The following is a 19,889-nucleotide window of genomic DNA, read 5'->3' on the forward strand; positions in this document are numbered from 1 at the left end:
CACTGCGAGCACGTCGCTGTGTGCGCGGTCACAGCCGCAATGCCCAGCTGTTGTGTGCCAGGATGCAAGTCGCGCGGCTCACAAGGAGTACCAGCCACCTCCTACCATCTGTAAGTAAATTTACTTATTCGGTGGACGCGTTAGAGTAGAGGCCAAGCGAATTCGCATAGTGGCAATCGTTCTGTAGATTTATAATATAACATGTTATGCTGCGTGTATACATTACTGTGCAATACATATGTTGTGTAACCATCCATTATCAGGTTTCCCAAAGATGCCGTTCGTCGCACAAAGTGGATAGAAGCAATTTGGCCCCCGCATATTCGCCGGGAACCTGCCAAGGAAGCTCATGTTTGTTCGAAGCATTTCTTAGAGGAGCATTTTGATCGCACGTCCGCGTTCAAAGTCCGCCTACGAGAGCATGCAGTTCCTACTCTCTTGGTGAGAATGAATGAACTTTGGAACCGATTTCCGTTCTCTTATACATAGTTCACGATTTATATTTTTCTCTCTCTGGTAAACGATCTTGATACCTGTATGTCGCTAGCATTATAGTGGTAAATGATGGTAAAAAGGATTGACATACAATAAATGTTATAATTCAAAATAAATAAATAAGCAATTAAATAAATAAACAAATTATCATGCACCAGTTCATATCTATTCAGGCTTCCTTCTTTTGACATCACTGACGAAATTATATTTTTCTCTTAAAATTTAACAGCACATACTCATACCTGTTAGTACTCTGTGCACGAATTGGTGGGGTGAAAAAAAAACTTAAGGTAGCAATTTCATAACCAGCATCTAGAAATTTAGATATAAACGTGGTAATCAAAAGCAAGAGTTTTGTAAGTGCCTCTTGCATCACGTATACATGGTTAATTTATATTGATATGAAGTAATGCAACCCCTGTGCCATTGTTATTTCTTTTCTTGCTTTATTTTTTACATCCGATCTACAATTGTAATACTAAGTTTTTAATCCCCCAGCTACCTCATCCAGTACAACAAGGTGATAGAGCACCTGATGCAGCAAGCACCGATTCATCCTTTGATTCCCCTCAGCTCATGCAAGGTTGCGCTGAAGGCTTGCTGCTGCTTGCACAGGTAAACACTTCACTTGATCATTATAATATGCTTACAGGCCAAGTTATGCTTGAAGCAGCCACTCAACAATAAAATATTGTGGTTGTACTTGGTGCATTAGAATTCAATGTGTATTTGTACAATGCAATGCAAATAAAGCAATATGCAGAAACTGTGGGAATGACAGTTATATTGCACTCATTCCTCCAGTTTCAATGCCTCGCTTCATCTGTAATGCTTTGTACAGCTTTTCATGAAGGCATTTTTAACTAGCAGTGATATATAACTATCAGGTTGCTGCAACTTCTCATGAAGGCCTCCAAGCTTGCCTCTCCACACCTGCATCGCCTGACTTAGCTGCAGGCTTCCACGGGCAGTCCACACTCCAACAGGTGCACATCACTTTTCCCCTCTCGTTTTTTTTATTATTAAGCTCATTAGCTCACTACTTTGAACACTTTGCTGAAGAGCAAACCACTGAATAGCATAGGTATTCTTGCTTTTAGGAAGCCATGGATATACAGCATGAAAGTGCAGATCCAATCAGTTTACCTGACCCAGATCCCTCCAACCTAAGTGCCAGTCATTTCATCGAGCCAGCACTTGTACAGGTGAAAATTCACCTCTGTTCTACTCATCAGGCATGCTTGTCCTCTGTTATAAGTAAACTGATGTTACAGTTGATGTAGAAGTAAAAATTTCTAACACGTGCTCTTTCTAAAAGACTCCCATGGATATTGGTGAGGAGAGTGAAGCACAGGCCAGCATCGCCACACCAGGTCCATCCGGCCAAGTTGCTGGTATTCAATGGGAGCCGGCCCATGAGCAGGTAAACACACACTTCCACGTGACATAAATGTTGAATGATACACCAAGTGATACCTTCTCTAGCTGAGGCTTTACTAACATAATATGCACTTTCTCTTTAGTTATGTGGTTGCAGTGTCCTGATAAGAAGCAATGCATGTACTAGCCCACCTCAATTTTTCGAGAAGCAGTATAGTTCAATTATTTTAATAGTTCAATTATAGTTCAAAATGCTATTAAATGTGCGGCAGTACCTCTTAAAACTGGCTATGCAAGCCCCTGTGAATATCAGCATTGTCAGAATTACAAATAACCGTTTTTTTATTAAGATGGTATCATCTACTTCCACAGGAATTACAAAGGCCAGAAGACATGCCGGCACCATTTGAAACACCAAGAAAAAGAAAGCAGGCAAAGGTAAAGAAGATGAACAAATGCAAGCTATCAGACCAAAGCAATGCACGTGTATACATCAAGAGTAGCACAACCAGTCCCAATATTTAGTTCAGTAAACTAATAAAATAACAAGACAAGAAAGGGTGTTAGTCATAATTTGATCAAAGCAACGCATGCAAACTGTACATGCCATGTTTATCTGCATGACATACAAATCAATTGATGACTGCAATATTAAATGACGAATGACCTGTGCTCCAAGTTATAGAAAATGGTTGGCTAATATCGATGAGGTCTTTTTAGAGGCGACCAAGATATGATAGTACAAGGTTGTCCTACATTTGAATGTTTTAAATACCATAAGCGCAAGTGTCAACAGAAGGAGCAGGAATAAGGAAAAATTATGGCTCAATGTCCAAATTCCCTGGCTCAGTCATATTGTTATTAGAAGTGTTTCAGCCTTTCACAAGTGACGCACGTTACCACCTGACAAGTTAGTGTTTTGTTCTATCTGGTTTTGCATTGTAGGTTGACACCCCTGAAAAGGCTTTTTTGCGAGCTCGCACAGCAAGACTTGCCTCAGAGCAGCAAAGATCAAGGAAAGCAATCAAAAGACTTCAGCAGTCCAAGAGGCGCCTTAAAAAACAAAATGCCGAATTGAAATCAGTTTTGAAAACACTAACCAAAGAAAACATTTTGCTCAGAGAGCAGGTTTCAGTGCTTGACACTCTAGGTGCAGCAAATCAGCATCTTTTGAAACGACAGATCGCAAAACAGACAGGACAACACCCCCGAAAGTATTCACCTGAGCTAAGGGCTTTTGCTCTTACCTTGAACTTCTACTCTCCTCGGGCATATCAATATGTAAGGGAAGTCTTTGACACATGCCTGCCACACCCTCGAACATTAAGAAAATGGTATGAGAGTGTTGAAGGAAAAGCGGGATTCTCTAAAGAGGCTGTGACTGCATTAAAATTGAAATGCTTAGAAACTAGCAGTCGAGGACATCAAGCTGTATGCAGCCTCATAGTTGACGAGATGTCAATTAGACAGCAGGTACAGTGGCAAAGTGGTCACTTTGAAGGCTATGTAGACATGGGCGCAGGAACCGAAGGTGACTGCTTGCCACAGGCAAAAGCCGCCTTCGTGATAATGGCTGTCTCCATTAATGGCCATTGGAAAGTTCCTCTTGGCTACTTCCTAGTTGATGGGCTTGTAGGTGAGCAGCGAGCGAACTTAGTTAAGCAGAGCTTGCTGACAGCTCATGAAGCAGGGGCCATGATTGTTTCTCTGACATGCGATGGTGCGCCAGCTAACATTGCAATGCTTCAAGAATTAGGTTGCAATTTTGCAGATATTCAGAACCTTCAAACAACCTTCAAGCACCCAGCTACTAACGAACCAGTTGCAGCTTTTCTTGATCCCTGCCACATGCTAAAGCTGGTGAGAAATGCCTTTGCACACCACAAATATTTTATTAACCAGGATGGAAAAGTTGTATCGTGGGCGCACATAGAAGCACTTCATGACTTGCAAGATAAGGAGGGAGTGCATCTGGCAAATAAGTTGCGAAGGGCTCACATCGAGTGGCAAAGGCAACCAATGAAGGTCCGCCTGGCAGCCCAGGTGATGAGCCTATCCGTGGCAACAGCAATTGCTGAATGTAGGGCAATGTGCTTGAGAGGATTCGCAAATTCGGAGGCAACTGAGGAATTTTAGTGATTATTAATAACCTCTTTGACATACTCAATTCCCGCAGCATGCATCAGGGAGGGTGGAAAAAACCAGTCAATGAACAGAATGTAAATAACATCAAAGAATTGTTTGACAGCACAATACGATACCTTTCCCTCTTGAAAGAGCCTGCAAACAGAAGAAATTTAATAGAAACGGGGCGGAAAACTGGCGTTTTGGGCTTCATAATATGCATGAACAGTCTGTTAGCGATGTATAATTTTCTCATTTGTAAAAAGAAGATACTAAAGTACATTCCTGGGCATAAAATTTGCCAGGATCATTTGGAATTATTTTTTGGCTTAATTAGAGCACATGGAGGGCACAACGACAACCCGACATCCCAACAATTTCAAGCAGCATTTAAAAAAGTGATCGTCCAAAATGAACTGTCTGATGTTGTTTCTGGCAATTGTCAAGTGCTGGACCGCATAACTATACTGTCATGCAGCTCAACCAAGAGGCATTCAGCAACAGAACTGCTGAATGCCACCATTCAGAGGAGGCAGCTCTTGTCTGAAGAGACCGTTGAGCATAGTTATGTAGTCAGCGAACATGATTACTGTGCATCATTCGAACACATAAGTGATTTTGGAAGTCGGGCTGTTGCCTACATTGCTGGCTATGTGGCAAACAAGCTGGGCTCAAAGCTGATGTGTTCCCATTGTAGTGAAGCATTGTTTAGCACTTCAGGTGCAGCAGACACTGCATTCATTCAAAGGAAAAGCAGGGGGGGCGCTTCACTACCCATCTAAAAGTGTCCTTGAAATTTGCAAGAAATCAGAATCTCTTCTTCGATGGGCTGTGCACATGAAGATGTTAGCATCAAGATCACTCTTGCAGGACCTTGTACTCCAAGTGCTTGAATCACTGCAGCATAAACAACTCTTTGCAGAACTGCACACACACATGTTTGATAATTCACCACTGGAGAATCACTATGTCCATCTTTTAAGAAGTGTCGCAGAGTCTTACTTGAATGTGCGCCTATATCATGTCGGTAAGCAGACAACGCAAAGTTTTCACAGCAGTCAGGTGCGCCAAATGTTCACAAAACTGACCCAGTTTAAAGGGCAATAGCATTCCATTCGAACATTTAATTGGCTAAGTAACAATATCGTTTTTTCTATCTTCCCTATGTCTCTGCTATCTGCTTTTGTAGTCCAAATCAATGTTTCTTATGTGTGATGATGCTCTTATGTGTGATGCCCTAACGTCTAAATGCAGCTGAGTATACTGAGATGTTCTGTGCTTGCCTCTCGTTTCAATGCACAATTAATCAATGGATATGTTTATAATTGGATGAAATGACTATGGCATCCCACACCTGAATGGGTGTAATGCACCAAAACTGTGTTTTGGGTACACTTTATGTTCATTACACTGAAATGATCATGTGCCCTTCTCTCAGAATTAAGCCCACAGAAGTCTAACGCTTGTGTGTACTCCCTATTGTATTGGTATTCATATTGCACACCACTTCTTACTACAGTTTGGCGAACTCACTCATGAGTCCACTCACTCAGAGTCGAGCCGCGAGTCTGAGTAAGTCTGCGTGAGTAATATTTTGGTGAGTCCGAGTGAGTCCGTTTGAAGAAAATTTTCATGAGTGTGAGTCCGAGTAAGTTAGGCTCAGGAAAAAAGTTTGGCGAGTCTGAGCGAGCCCAAAGCAGAAGATATATTTCTTTAGTGAGTCTTGAGTGAGTTCCACTGTTTTTGCCGAGCTATCTACTAGTCTTCAGCATTACTATCAGCATTACCTGAATTCACGTTTATACTCACGTCTACTCAAACCTATTCCAAAGTAGTGACGTTCATGCCCCATTTAAATGTTTATTGATCAGAGGCGCGAATTGCGGATGGAGATGCCTTCACCTACCCACCTCGCCAACTCTTCTAGGGAAGTTCTTGATAAACACATCTTATGTTTTTATCCTTTCAAGAAAAATGACTGTACTGGTTTGCGAGCACTCACTATTCGAAGGTACTGTATCAAAAGGTGCCCGGAAGAGCACCGATAACGTGAGGTATTGGCGTTAAAGAGCAGTGACAGCATGGTTGAAAAAGCTAATTCTAGGCTAACTCATGAATAAACTCACTCGGAGCTTAGTCAGACTCGGATCAGGCTGTGAGGGGTGAATTTGAGTTCGAGTGAGTCCGGTTGAAGAAAATTTTCGTGAGTGTGAGTCCGAATGAGCCCTAAGCGCAAAAAATATTTGATAAGTGAGTTTGAGTGGGCTCCACAAGTTTTGCTGACCTATGCTTCTTACATCCGTATTCAGTCTCTAATTTGCATTTGAATGGTACACCTACACCCTCCCCGAAGAAGGCTTGAAATACATGCTGCCAATGCTCAACAAAAGTGATTCTTTTTTTGTTTTTAAAGACTAACAACGTGACAGATTTTTCGGATTGCTATAGTCACAAATATTTGTGGTAAAATATTTTTGCACGTCACTGAATTGTAGATGTACTGCTCGATGTGTACTTCACAATTTTCCTCCGTACTTGTACTTGTCATAAGTGTCATTAAAATGTGTTTTGCTCCTTCTGTCTTGAGTTCTAAAATAATTTGGTCACCATCGTTCGAACGGCTTTGTCCGACGCGCATTCAACGAGTTGCACCTGGTGACCTTGTGCAGGTGTGAGTAGACATTTTAACGAGTTTTGCTCTAATACAGACAATACTGCGAAAAGCGAGCATCTTAAGCGAAGCAGAACAGGTAATTTAATACGCACAAGCATGCCGTAACTGTAAAGGAACATGAAAAACAAGGTTCAATTACAGTCTTGAATAAGGACCTGCGGGCCGCAAATGCATCGTCCGCTGTCATAATTACCAACACCGCATAACTGTCACTGACCTGCAAGGCATTCATTGAACAGATTCTGGAGCACAGTTGCTATCTTCTATGATGGCTCTTCAGCATGATTTTGCTGGACACTGCAAATCCAAAGTAAGTACGTATACGCGCGCTCGTTCCACGCTTTCTAGTTCAGAATTCTGGTTACAGCCACCACCGGGAGAACACCGCGTAGCTAACAATGCGGCACAAAGAATGGATGCTGTCGTACAACTGCAGCACGCCACGGTTAGGTGCGAGGCCCACGAAAACGCGCACACCGCCGCTGAACCGCCGGACCGATGCCGCACCGCACCACATCAATAACAAAACGCCGCCATTGTGCCCAGTGAATATGGCCGCCATGACGTCATTTCCTCCACACTTTTCCCGCAGCGCGCCGGCTGGGCATGCCCTCTCCTCTCTTTCCTTCCTCCGTGGAGTAGACGGACGCGCCGCAGCAAAAAAACATGGCGGCACTGTCTGAAGCGAGAGCTGCCCGCTTCGAATCTTTAAGCTCTTCGTCTCGCATTGCGTGGGCCCAAACTGACGATTGTGTCGGCTTTAGGTTTGTGTCCTCAAGCTTCGCCGGCAACGTATTCATGACAATTCGGTACTGTTTCCAAGCGCCGTACTCGTTTTCTGAGAGCTGTAGGCTTAGCGAGTACCTCTATTGGCAGAACATGAGCTCGGTGATCTGCGATAGCTACCAAATCTCAGAGGTCATAATAATGTGCGAATGCTTGCTTGTTCTTTTTTTCTCTAGATGGCGCGAGCAGTCTTAGAAAGTCGAAAACACATTCATCGCTAGCAAAAGTATTGAAGGTTTTTATGTTTCCGTCTATGGCGCAGAGTTTCTTTTAAATTGAAGATGGAGTTCGAAAGAAAGCGATGATTAGCTGCAATGGCTGTTGCATTACCAGAATTAGACGGTGAAGCGCTGTTCTTTCCTGCAAAAAGATCTTGTTGGCAAAAGGACTACAAGCATCTGGGTATACAACACCAACTGTACGGTGAGCTTTTGGTTAGCGACACCGAAGAATACAGGAGGCTGCTGCGAGTGTCAAGAGAGCAGTTTGTTCAGTTGCTGTCGCTCGTGGGACCTCGCATAGAACGACAGGACCCCGTGATGCGGCGAGCCATATCAGCGGAAACAAGGCTGCAGGTCACGCTACGGTACCTTGCTTCGGGCAAGTGTTGCACGTCTGTGCATTTCTACTCGAAACATAGCTCCTATTTGTTGCATCCGAGACTGTTCAGTTTAACTATATTCTAGGGACCGTAGTTTAACCTACGCGCAGACTTGGAGAGCCTCGCTTTTAGAGCAGCCATTACGTAGTGTGTTGGAAAACGCCTACAAGGTCTTGAATAGATATCTTGAATATCTGGCAATAATAAAATAAATCTTCATCGGCTAAATTTACGAAACCATACGAGAAAAAGAAAAAGCAGCGCTTGTTGCTAGACCTATAATGGCACCCTCGGCTAAATCTGTTGTGGTAGTCCGCGCGAATCCGATTGCGAAAAAGAGCTTGGCATTTTCCGTCCGCGACGTCCGCGGACGAGGCACGGATGGCACAAATCCGTGACGCGGGGTCACGTGATGCGCCGTCCGCGGCGGAAAAGACGGATTCGGTCCGTCGTGTGGATACACCCTAAAGAGCGAGATAGCGAGGTTAGGCGAGGCGAGGCGGTGGTTGGTAGGCAAATGCGCGGCGAGATTTCTTGCGGGGAAGCGGCCGGCAGGCCTGGTCTGACGGTCCCGACGTGGGAGTCGCCCGCTGCGCGCTGATGCGCGCCTTGCAGGACCCAAATAAAGTTTTAGGGGCGAAGCCCCTTAAGGCGGCACCCGTTCGTCCCTCGTAGTCGTAGTAGTGCGTAACCAGTCGTAACGCTAGTACCAGATCTTGACCTCCAAGGTGGTGCCGATGGGAGATTTTTCCTGTGCGTTGTTGAACAATAAAAAATTCGCAGCGTGCGCGTTAACTAAAAGCCGAATTCTTCTGTCTCTCTTTCCCCATTAGCAGCCATTGGCATGTTCCAGTAGGAAACGTTAGTAGAAGTAGAAGTGTAAGTGTTAGCTACAAGCCGACTTCTTCTGTCTCTCATTCCCATTAGCAGCCATTGTTTACCCCCAACGTAGTGCCTTGTGAGAATTCTCCTGTGCGTGATTAAACAATCAAAATTTTGTTCAAAACGCTGTTCATTGATGAAATAAACCAACGAAACACGCCAGATGTTTTCTAAAAGCAAAACGAAAGAACGCCAGATGTTTCTAAAGCAAAACGAAAAGACGCCAGCTGCTTAACGATAGATGCCAGATGTTTTCTAAAGCAGAGGTTTTCTAAACAATGAAAATTCACAGCGTACATGTAAAATTAAAGTGAGCTGCAAGTCGTCATAACTCATCGAACCTTTAGTATAAACGCGCCCGATCTCACGTCGGTGATGATGTACTGGGCAGAATTCACGGAAGATTCACGGTTTACTGATGAACCTCCGCAGCTTCGCCCACTCATCATCATTCTTTCCGTGGATATGCTGTGATTTTTTCAGCCAACCAACCAACAGCCGTTTGCTTTCCGTGCTTAACAGCGTCGCTGTAAGAAGACCATTCCGCTGGTAAACAAAATAGCCTGAATGATGTCCTCACTAAATCTTTTCATTGGTGCATTAAATGGGAGATGACCTTGCATGAATAAACGATTGTTTGACAGCGGAACTCTTTAAGCTTGGGTAATTCCAACACGGGACGCAATAACTCTGGCGGGTTTGCGCCACTGCTAGGTGCGCGTGCCAAGCAGCTGCTAGCATAGCGTAGCGGTGCATTATATTGTCACCGGGTCATGACGTTGCGAAAGCAGCAGTCGACTTGTCCAAGACTAAGCTTTTTATTTGGGCGGACCTGTGCCTGCTAAACGAGAAGTCAAACTACAAGCGATACACGCTTACACTGATAGCGGCGAACGGAACGTCGTTCCTCGATAATCTGACAAACGATGAAGCGCGTCGGCTTTTATGCAAGTGCTATCGAAGATTCCAGCGTTATCACTGGCGGCCGCATAAGCTCTCGAATACACTAGACTATTCGCGTACTGTGCGCAATCTTAACGGAGTGAGCTTAAACAATAGCGAAGCTTCTGAAACATTCCGCCCTGGTCTGCCGGGCGGAATAAACATGTCTTCTGGGTGAAATCCAAACTGGAGCACTGCCCCAGCCGTGATTATAGGCCCGGGCCCGGCCCTCGTTAAAGTTTACCTGCCCGTACCAGGCCCGTTGACTCAAAGCGAGACCCGGGCATGACCCGAACCCGAGAAAAGATTTTACCTAAGCGGGCTGGCCCGGCGCGCATGGAGGAAGGAATACTAAGAAGAGGCCCTATCGTATTTCAATGCATTGCGAAAAGTGTGGCGGAAGTGACGTCAGATTTTTGGGGCAAACAAACCGGTATGGGGCAAACAAAACAGCAGACGCCCCGCGGCGTGCCCTCCGCGCTAGTTAGCTTCTGCGCAGATTTGTAGTCCCGGCGTAACTTAGCGCGTATTGTGCGGTTCGCACGCAGTAAAATGTTGCAAGCAGACGTTTACCAGGCTGTTCGCGCGTGGCAGGCCCGAGCGCTGCCTGCTGAAATTCTTCGTGGAGCGTTTTTGTGCAACAGTACAGAATACCGGTACGTGCCGTGATCAAAAACTTTCAGCCCCTACATCATCGTATTCGAACTCACCTAGCAGTGACTTACGCATTCTGCTGGGCGTTAGGCCTTCCCTTTCTCGTAGCCCGATTTCCCGATCTGTTGCCGGATTAGCGGTTCTTTGTTCGTGTATATGGAGTGAGCGTAGTAGCTATTCGGCGCAGGGCCAACCTATAGTTGACGTAACTTCACGTCGAAAAGAGGACACCGCTGTATTGCATACGCGATCATGCACGTAAAGTTTGTAATTCCAGTACGCACAGAACAACAAGCACGCAGCGAGCGCACACCGCACAATAAATACATCCCGCAGTCCGATAACAACAACATAAGTTTATTGCCCTTTCGTTGAACGGCACAGCCTCTTAAACCGTACGATGCCTTCGGCGCATGTTATGTACGACGCGTCAGACGCGAGAAACAAAAGTTTACGTGTGTTCTGAGTTGACACAATGAGTAAGAAGCAACAGAGCGCACATCCGAGAGCTTCGCATGCAAATACCGTGCATTAGTGATCAGCAATAAAACGAACGTGTACGTACACATGAAAAGTAACACCCGGTACTGTCCGCAGTGCACGCTATTTGCACCGGGTATACGCAACAGCTGGGCATTGCGTAGCTTTCCTAAAGAACACACACAAAGAGCAGCATGCGTGAATCGACTGCGCCGCGGCGCCGCTTGCACGGCGAAAAAAAAAGGCTCGAATCACGCATGCGCTTGCAAACGACACGACGGAAATCGCGAAATGTTTCGAGGCTCCTGCGGGTGTTTGCGATGTGGAGGCTTCACGAATGTGACGTCAGGGCCTCTCCTTATTTTTCCTTCCTCCATGCCGGCGCGTCGCGACCGCAGATTGGGACCCCGAGAGGCCGGATCTGCGGTCGGGTAGGTGTTGTTGCTGGAACATGAAATCGGCAGCAAGGCGCTTTAAGTAGCAAATATCTACACCTTGTTGGCACATTATTCGCTAACAATTATTCTTTGACCTGCGGTAATTCCTTGTACAAAATGGCCTCACGCTGAAAACAGTTGAGCGACCATACTAGGTACGATGAACGTTTGTTCGGCAGCGGTATACTGTACCTATATTTTATGCAAATGCAATGGGAATCGTCAAGAGCGTTTTCTAGAAGATATTGTTGCAAGGCAAGCAATTTGCAACACGAGTTCAGTTTCAATAAGGAGAGCAATAAAAAAAGAGTAGAAAGAGAAGGGTACGCTCTCTTCACTTTATATTTTATTGCGCTCTCTATTAGAATTCAATGCATGCGCTACCAAGAAAGCCGATCGTGCACCCGTCAGGATATGTAGCACCTGCTTTCAGCATAGTAGCACGTTGCCACAGCAAGATCAACAGAGCCAAATTTGTTACCTCTGCTCTAAATACACTAACCCATACATAAAAATTATAACGAACCGCGCGCAGCACGCGTACTCTTCGAAAGACGTATAAACAGCCGAAAGGATTTAGTTGTCAAAGCATTCCTTGCATATATCACACGACTGCTAGTATAAATTTCACTCTATAAGCCTTTTGTGGCCTTGTTTACAGTTTGTTTCTTCAAATATTATTCTGCAAAAATCAAATTATCAAGAGATTCCGGTTTTAAGTACACCATGCGCTGTTCAATCACACATCTTGCCGCGCTAAAGTTTCTTGCACTGCTTGCGCTTGCAGCGGGGGCGCACATCTGCCTTGCCAATTATGAAGGCGTCGGTAGGGGTTCTTAGACTGTGGATTTCTGCCGAATGAACATAGCCAACCAGCTCATCCTCTCCTTTCTCTCGTTTCGTTACGTCCTGCTACTCTTCAATATTATCTTTAAGTTTCCTATTTGAGGGATTTTCCTTGGAGGTTTCAGCAGTGTAATTCACGGTTTGCACCCGGTGACAGTTCTTTCCATATTGAAACGATGTTGTACTGGTAGAAGGTGGCCATCAGACTACGCGGGTGGGACTGGCAGGAGGCTGGCGTAGCGATTTCGATCTGTTTACGGGGTTCGTTCCAGTTTCGTATTGAACGCTCGAATAAGCTCATCGACGTTTACTCATTGGATGCATACGGTTCGAGGTAAGGGGACATTACCCAACAAGTAATCCGTTATTGTCTTTTTTCATGCCAGAAATTTTGTCAAGCGAATATACAAGCGGTGTTCAAATAAAAAGGTACCAAACGGCACTGTGGGTATAAACGAAGACGTTATTCAAAGTATGCAATATGTGCATGATGACAGCGATCCCAGTGATGATCAAATTAAAGGACTCCTTGTTCCCATATTTGCTCTGGCTGTGACGCGACCCAGTTTTTCACAGCGTACTCGAGTTTGTTGTCCGTGTTGAAGCGTTTCCCTTACATACGTTTTTTCAAGGGACCAGACACATGGAAATCGCAGGCGACGAAAGGTGGCCGGTTTAACACCTTCCGCTGTGAGAAAACGGATAAGGCGTCGCTACTTTCTAATAGTCACACTTCGCGATGTGAACGCCATTTTGTCCTCACACTCACTGGCGCGTCAACCGGACGGCGCTCTTTATAAGAGCCTCTGCTCTCTCATGCGCATGCGGGCTCCTCCACATGCTCTGATCCACGGCAGAGACTCCAATCGCATCCTTAGATGCCTCGCTACGTCCTTCTATAGCGGCATAGGCATCTATCTTAATGGTCACGCACTCACAAATGTAGAGGGAGCACTGCAAGAGCAGAGCAACTGTATTACTCACGCCAAAGTTCTTTAACTTCGTAGGGGAGTAGTGCAGAGTTAGCTGCGGAAATTACTCTTTCCATGAAGGCAGAGCAAAATAGACTGCCAACTCTCTGCTACTCAGGTGGAGTTCCCAATCTGCGGAACTCCCACGCCGACGTAGCGCGAACAGGGTCGGGAACTCCCTCCTGAGCAGGCGGAGTGCAGTCTAGCGGGAGCTTCTGGCCGACAACGGACATCGATATATTACTGTCTCTAAACCATAATCCTCCTAGCGTAGACGCCACAGTCACTTAAATGTTCAAGGTAATTGGGTAGGTTTCAGTGACAACAAAGTAATGTTTTCGTGATCGCTAACCTTTCGCTGCTGAAACGCCAACAGAGGCAGCTTCGAAGCCTCGAAGAGCGGCAACTGCTAACGCATCACCAAAGTTAGTTTACGGCACGGTCTAATTGCCACTGGAATAAGGTAGGCGCTAAAAGGATTAGTGCAATAAAGATTTTTAAAAACGCGTGAGGAAAACGGTCTATCAAGAGGAATCGAACCTGCCACCTTCACATTCGCAGTCGACTTCACTCCTACTACGCCACGCTCCTTTTTAATTTATTGACTACGCCACGCTCCAACACACCGTGCCGTAAAAAACTATACGAGACAGAGCTGGCCCTTCGGCTTCATCTTCACAGGTCCCATACTGACGGTAGACGTGATCTTCTTTTCCCACTAAAGTTCGCGTCTTCATAACACGCAAACTGCTGCCGATGATGAATGACAATGAATAGCATGTACTTGCTCGCGCAATCGACAGTATGCATGGCTTGTACCTACGTCACTTGACGTCCCTGCTCGGGGCGAGTCGGCCATATTGGTGAACAGCGGTTAGACACTGTTCAGCGCTGCCTCGCCTGTGCGGCGAGGCAGCGCTGAAGGTTATATGCACAGTTGTAGTCTCCTAAATCACAACGACAACTGCGGAAGAAAGAAGCAGCCCACTAGTATGAGCTTCGTTCGAATACCAGTTGATTGAAGGCCAGTGCGAGCGAACGAAAATGCTCAGCGCCAACCGTCGGAGGACCTGGCTGGCGCACATCAGGCGTGCAAATTTCGACGAAGAAAACCCGACGTTCGTGTGCGTGAGCGCACTTCGTAGTAGGCAAGCGAAAAATATAGGATATGTGAAGACACTAAATAATGCGGGTGCTCTTGTGTTCGTAAGAAAGCCGTGCCCGTTTTCCTCCGAAACGAATGTAGACTGGGCGCAGACTCTACGACTCGGCTAAAGCTTCAAGCATGCAGGTTGTGCACAACACGAATGCGCTGAAAACAGCTTCACCAAAAGCGGCAAGCGGGGGCCGAACGGCGCCGAGCACAGGCCGCTGCTTGTTGATGTGGCCGAATGCGGATCGCTCTCGATGACGGTCCGCATGCAGTGACAAAACCCTCCGCACTGCGTTCATACACACGTATGCATACATCCCTCTAAGTTTATGACAAAAGAGGCAGCAAAGGGGACGCGCGATCAAAAAACGCGCTGCCGCGTGAGCACCTTATGCGTCCCAGAAGTTGTTTCGAGTGACATTACGAAAGCGCAACTCATTGAATGGCAGCAGAAGGACCACAAGTTGAAATCGCTTTTCACTAAGGTGAACAGAGAATTTAAATCTGGGAAAGGCCACAGCTATGAATTCGTGGAAGAAAATGGATTGCTCTACCGTCGTTATCGCCTTGCGACAGGTAGAACATTTAAGCACGTGGTAGTTCCGAAGGCGTTTCGCGGAAATGATGTTGCCCACGAAAACATCATGTCTGGGCATCAAGGAATGTAAAGAACAACTGATCGTATTTTGCAAGAATTCTACTGGCCTGATTTCCATGTAGACGTAAAACGCTTCGTGAAGTCATGTGACATATGCCAACGAACAACACCTAAAGGCAAAGTAGGAGTCGCTCCATTGGGCAACATGCCTCTGATCCGCACACCTTTCGAAAGAGTGGCAGTGGATATGATCGGCCCCTTTTCACCAATGTCAGACCGGGGAAACCGATACGATCTGACCTTAGTTGATTTCGCAACTAGGTATCCGGATGCTGTAGCACTTCCTGCAATTGATGCCGTTCATGTTGCCGAAGCGCTTATAGAAATGTTTCCTCGCCTTGGTTTGCCGAAAGAAATAGTCACCGACCAGGGAGCAAGCTTTCCCTCCGACTTAATGAAATAGGTTGGTCGGCTTCTTTCAGTGAAGCTGGTCGATACGGCGCCATAGCATGTCATGGGAAATGGCCTCGTCAAGAAATTCAATGGCACCCTGAAGATGATGTTAAGGAGCATGTGCCAAGAGAAACCACGATCATGGGACAGGTACCTCGCACCGCTGCTTTTTGCGTACCGAGACGTACCATAGCCAAGCGTCGGGTTCTCTCCCTTTCAGCTTATCTATGGCCGTCATGTCCGAGGACCACTGACAGTATTAAGAGAGCTGTGGACGAATGAGTAACTCGACGGAGAACGGGGACAACATACACGTATGTATTTGACTTGCGGAATCGGCTGGAGGAGACGTGCAAGGTCGCGCACGAACAATTAGAGAAAGCTCCAAGCAAAGAACATACTACGACAAGAAGAGTCGTCCTAGGAAATTGTGTTTAGGCGACAAAGTTCTCATATTGTTGCCTACTGACTCCAACAAACTTCTAATGCAATGGAAAGGACCATTCGCAGCAATTGAGCGAAGAAATGACGTGGATTACGTCATTGACGTCTTCAGGAAAAACAAGATATTCATATAAATATGCTCAAGAAGTACGAAAAAAGGGAACCTAGCCGGCCCCAACAAGGGTCAGTTCTTACAGAGATTGATAAAAACTCCACTGAAGGCCACGGGAACGAAGTGAATCCTCTGCCAGTACCAAACCTGCATCTCACGCAATCTCGCACCGATGTCGACCTATCCACAGACCTCCCCAGCAAGGGAAAAAGTCGCAATGTATCGAGGGGCCCAGTATTCTATTTATGTTCGAAACATAAAAGGCTGTGACAACGTAGGAGCAATTACAAGACTTGGGCTTAACGTGTAGCAACAAACTGAACCGCACAAACTGGAAAGCGAGCTGTGCATTATTTATTTCATCCCGCGCTTCTGTCTTAGAATAGTTGTGAAGAACTTTCTTGAGCAAGGGGGTATTGTAATATTAGATGGTGCGCGCGCGTTTCAAATAGGCAAACACAAAACAGTGCGCCGTACGGTGGCGACTTGTGTTAACACTTCTGTGGCCTTTTGGATGTGTGCGCCGTGCTGGGGCGAATCGTGTATGTGCCGTGCGTTGGCGAAGAGGACGGCGATCGTGTGCGCGGCGTGCCACGTGACAACGCGAGCAGTGCGTGGGCCGTACGCGAGAGTCGCATTCCAAGGCTGGCATCTCCTTCGCTGGGCGTCCGGTCCATGGGAGAAACCACAGCCCTACCTCCTGGTGCCTCGACGTAACGGAACGTTCCTGCTACGGGAAGATCGAGCCATGGACCGTGTACGAGGCCGGGCCAAGCCTCGACGCCGTGTGCAGGCGGGAACCCTCAGTGTTCGGCCCACGAGCACGCATTAGCCGAGGGCACAACCGTGGAGCGGGTCCCTTGGGCGCAGAGTTCCGGCATCAATGTCCGCGGAGTAGACCCCGCGACTCCACGCGGCCAGACCAGCACCGAGCTACGGCATCGACAAGCCCCTACCATTGTGGTTTCGCCCCTATCTTTATGGTCGCCCCTTCAAAGTAATGACGGACCACCATGCCCTCCGTTGGTTGACAAACATGCGCGACCCTTCAGGACGACTAGCACGGCGGAGCTTGCGACTACTGGAATTGGACGTCACCGTCGTTTATAAGTCTGACCGTAAACATGAAGACGCTGACACACTGTCGAGCGCACCCATTTATCTCGTCAGTCAGGAACCAGAGGACGATGACGGTTTCCTGGGCGCCATCAGCTCGTTTGACTTGAGCACTCGGCGGCGAGATGGCGCAGAGATTCGACCGATCATAAATCACCTACAGGGCCGTAGCACAGCCATACCACGCCATATGTCCCGCTCGGTGGTGTCGCTCTGTCTGCGCCATCACCGTACTGTATAACAACGCCTGTTCAAACGACCATACTTACCTCCTCGTGGTTCCCAGAGACTTGCGCGACGACGTCCTTTTCGCGTGCCATAACGAACCCACATGTGGCACCTAAGCTTCTCAAGAGCACTTTCCAGAGCAAGCGTGAGGTACTATTGACCCGGACTTTCAGCGAGCGTCAGAAAGTATATTAAATGCCGTCGTGAATGCCAGCGCCGAAAGAAACTATCTGTTAAGCCGGCTGGCTTACTCCAGCCAATTGAGGCACCTTCCACGCCCTTCGACGAAGCCGGCGTGGACATTCTAGGATCATTGCCCGGTTCGCCGTACCCACTGATCCTAGAATGTCCGGCGTGGACATTCTAGGATCAGTGGGTACGGCGGACCGGGCAGCGGCATGTTGTCACGAAACCCCCTTCTTTGCTTCGTGCAGGCTCTCCTGTTTGGTTTCGCCGGAAAGCTTGAACCAAAATCGTGCATCGCCATTTCCACGAGTCTGCCTACTGACACGTGTACTACAGTGGCTACCCTATCTCAACTGGATCATGGCTCCCTTCATTTCTTCGTGGAAATGCGGCCGACGGCGCCATCTACTGTGACTACGTCATCGGAACTGCCTATAAATGATCGCCTCCAGAGCTTCAGCTTCAGTGGGTACGGCGGACCGGGCAGCGGCATGTTGTCACGAAACCCCCTTCTTTGCTTCGTGCAGGCTCTCCTGTTTGGTTTCGCCGGAAAGCTTGAACCAAAATCGTGCATCGCCATTTCCACGAGTCTGCCTACTGACACGTGTACTACAGTGGCTACCCTATCTCAACTGGATCATGGCTCCCTTCATTTCTTCGTGGAAATGCGGCCGACGGCGCCATCTACTGTGACTACGTCATCGGAACTGCCTATAAATGATCGCCTCCAGAGCTTCAGCTTCAGTCGGTACGGCGGACCGGGCAGCGGCATGTTGTCACGAAACCCCCTTCTTTGCTTCGTGCAGGTTAGTGCCGTCTACAGCAGCTTTTGTAGTGACTATCGTGGCCTTCTGGTCCTGCCGTGCCCACAACAGTGTATTACAATAGTCTATGATGTATTCTGTGTGTGTACGCTTCTTTTGTGTGGCGATGTGGAGACTAATCCAGGTCCTACAACAAGAGAAATGCTAAAGGAGCTACTGGCAGGGCAAAATAAGCTAGTTGACGAAACGACTGCTCTGAGGGATCAGCAAAGGAATATGGAAAAATTGATGTCTGATCTTACATTGCGCTTTCTTGAAATAGAAAAACGAACTGCCCACGTCGAATCACTCGAAAAATCAATTAATGCCTTGAAATCGAAATTAGCAGACCTAGAAGACCGCAGCAGACGATCGAATTTAGTTATTTTTCGAATTCAGGAAGACCCTTCTGAGAAACACTCGGACCTAAAGCAAAAAGTTCTAAACGATCTTTTTTCAGTTAAGCTACAGGTATCTTGCCTATCTGTTGGTAGAATTCACCGATTAGGCAGAAACGGCAATCCTAGACCAATTATAATCCATTTTCAGGACTATAACGAGAAGCAAATAGTGTTCAAGAACGCACACAAGCTTAAGGGGACAAAAATATCCATACAAAATGATTACTCTCGAGAGACACTGCAAAAAAGAAAGCTATTATGGCCAAGTTCTAAGGATGAAAGACAACAAGGAAAGAATGTTTCACTTATTAATGATAAACTGCGTGTCAACGGGGAGCTCTTCACTTGGGACGAAAATGATCAGACTAGAGTAAAGGTGCCTTCTTTTCATCGTAATTCTAAAAATGATTGACCGGTGCGGACTTCTGCTAATCGACTCAAACTTATTAACATAAATGTGCGTAGCGTCGTCAACAAATCAACTGAGCTAGAAGCTATCTTTTTATGTTATGATCCCCATATTGTTATCACGGAGACCTGGCTGCGGGATGACATTGACGATACTGATGTTTTTCCGCCCTGATATCAAGTATTTCGCCGTGACCGCTCTACTAGAGGCGGGGGTGTGGCTGTTTTGATAAAATATGGAATTCGAGCGCCACTGGTACGTCAGATAGATGACCACGAAAGCGTTACATTGAAAGTGTTCTGCTCAAGGCGCACTTTCTTGTTGTCTGCTGTTTATCGACCTCCCGATGCACCATCTCAATTTCTGCATGATCTATGCGACCACTTACGGTCATTTTCAAGTAATGACGTAATCATTGCAGGTGACTTTAACTTACCTTCTGTTGACTGGCACTATCCATTTTTGAATACTGGTCGATGTACGGATGTTGGTTCTTTGCTTGATATTATGCTAAACCTGGATGTGCAACAAGTGGTAACAGAGCCTACGCGAGTTTGTGATGCATCCTCTTCAATTTTGGATCTTGTTTTTGTTGCTAGGTCTATTGAAGAATTCACAGTGTCTGTGAATCCCGGTATTTCCGATCATTCTATGGTGTTATTATCGTTTAGCATTGATAAACCTTGTAATGCGCCCCCCGAAATCTCTATTGTT

At 46.6% G+C, this 19,889-nt stretch overlaps 1 protein-coding gene across 1 annotated transcript; it reads left to right on the forward strand.

Moving 5' to 3' along the window:
• The first annotated feature begins 351 nt into the window (after positions 1-351).
• On the forward strand, positions 352-1,945 carry LOC119375367 (uncharacterized). Its single transcript, XM_037645546.2, has 5 exons — positions 352-441; positions 994-1,110; positions 1,383-1,481; positions 1,596-1,700; positions 1,814-1,945. Exons 2-5 carry the CDS (start codon positions 1,072-1,074, stop codon positions 1,943-1,945), a joined length of 375 nt encoding a protein of 124 aa, XP_037501474.2. The 5' UTR covers positions 352-441; positions 994-1,071.
• Positions 1,946-19,889: the final 17,944 nt, after the last annotated feature.

This window comes from Rhipicephalus sanguineus, chromosome 11 (assembly GCF_013339695.2).
Source record: "Rhipicephalus sanguineus isolate Rsan-2018 chromosome 11, BIME_Rsan_1.4, whole genome shotgun sequence".
Classification (NCBI taxonomy): Eukaryota; Metazoa; Arthropoda; class Arachnida; order Ixodida; family Ixodidae; genus Rhipicephalus; species Rhipicephalus sanguineus.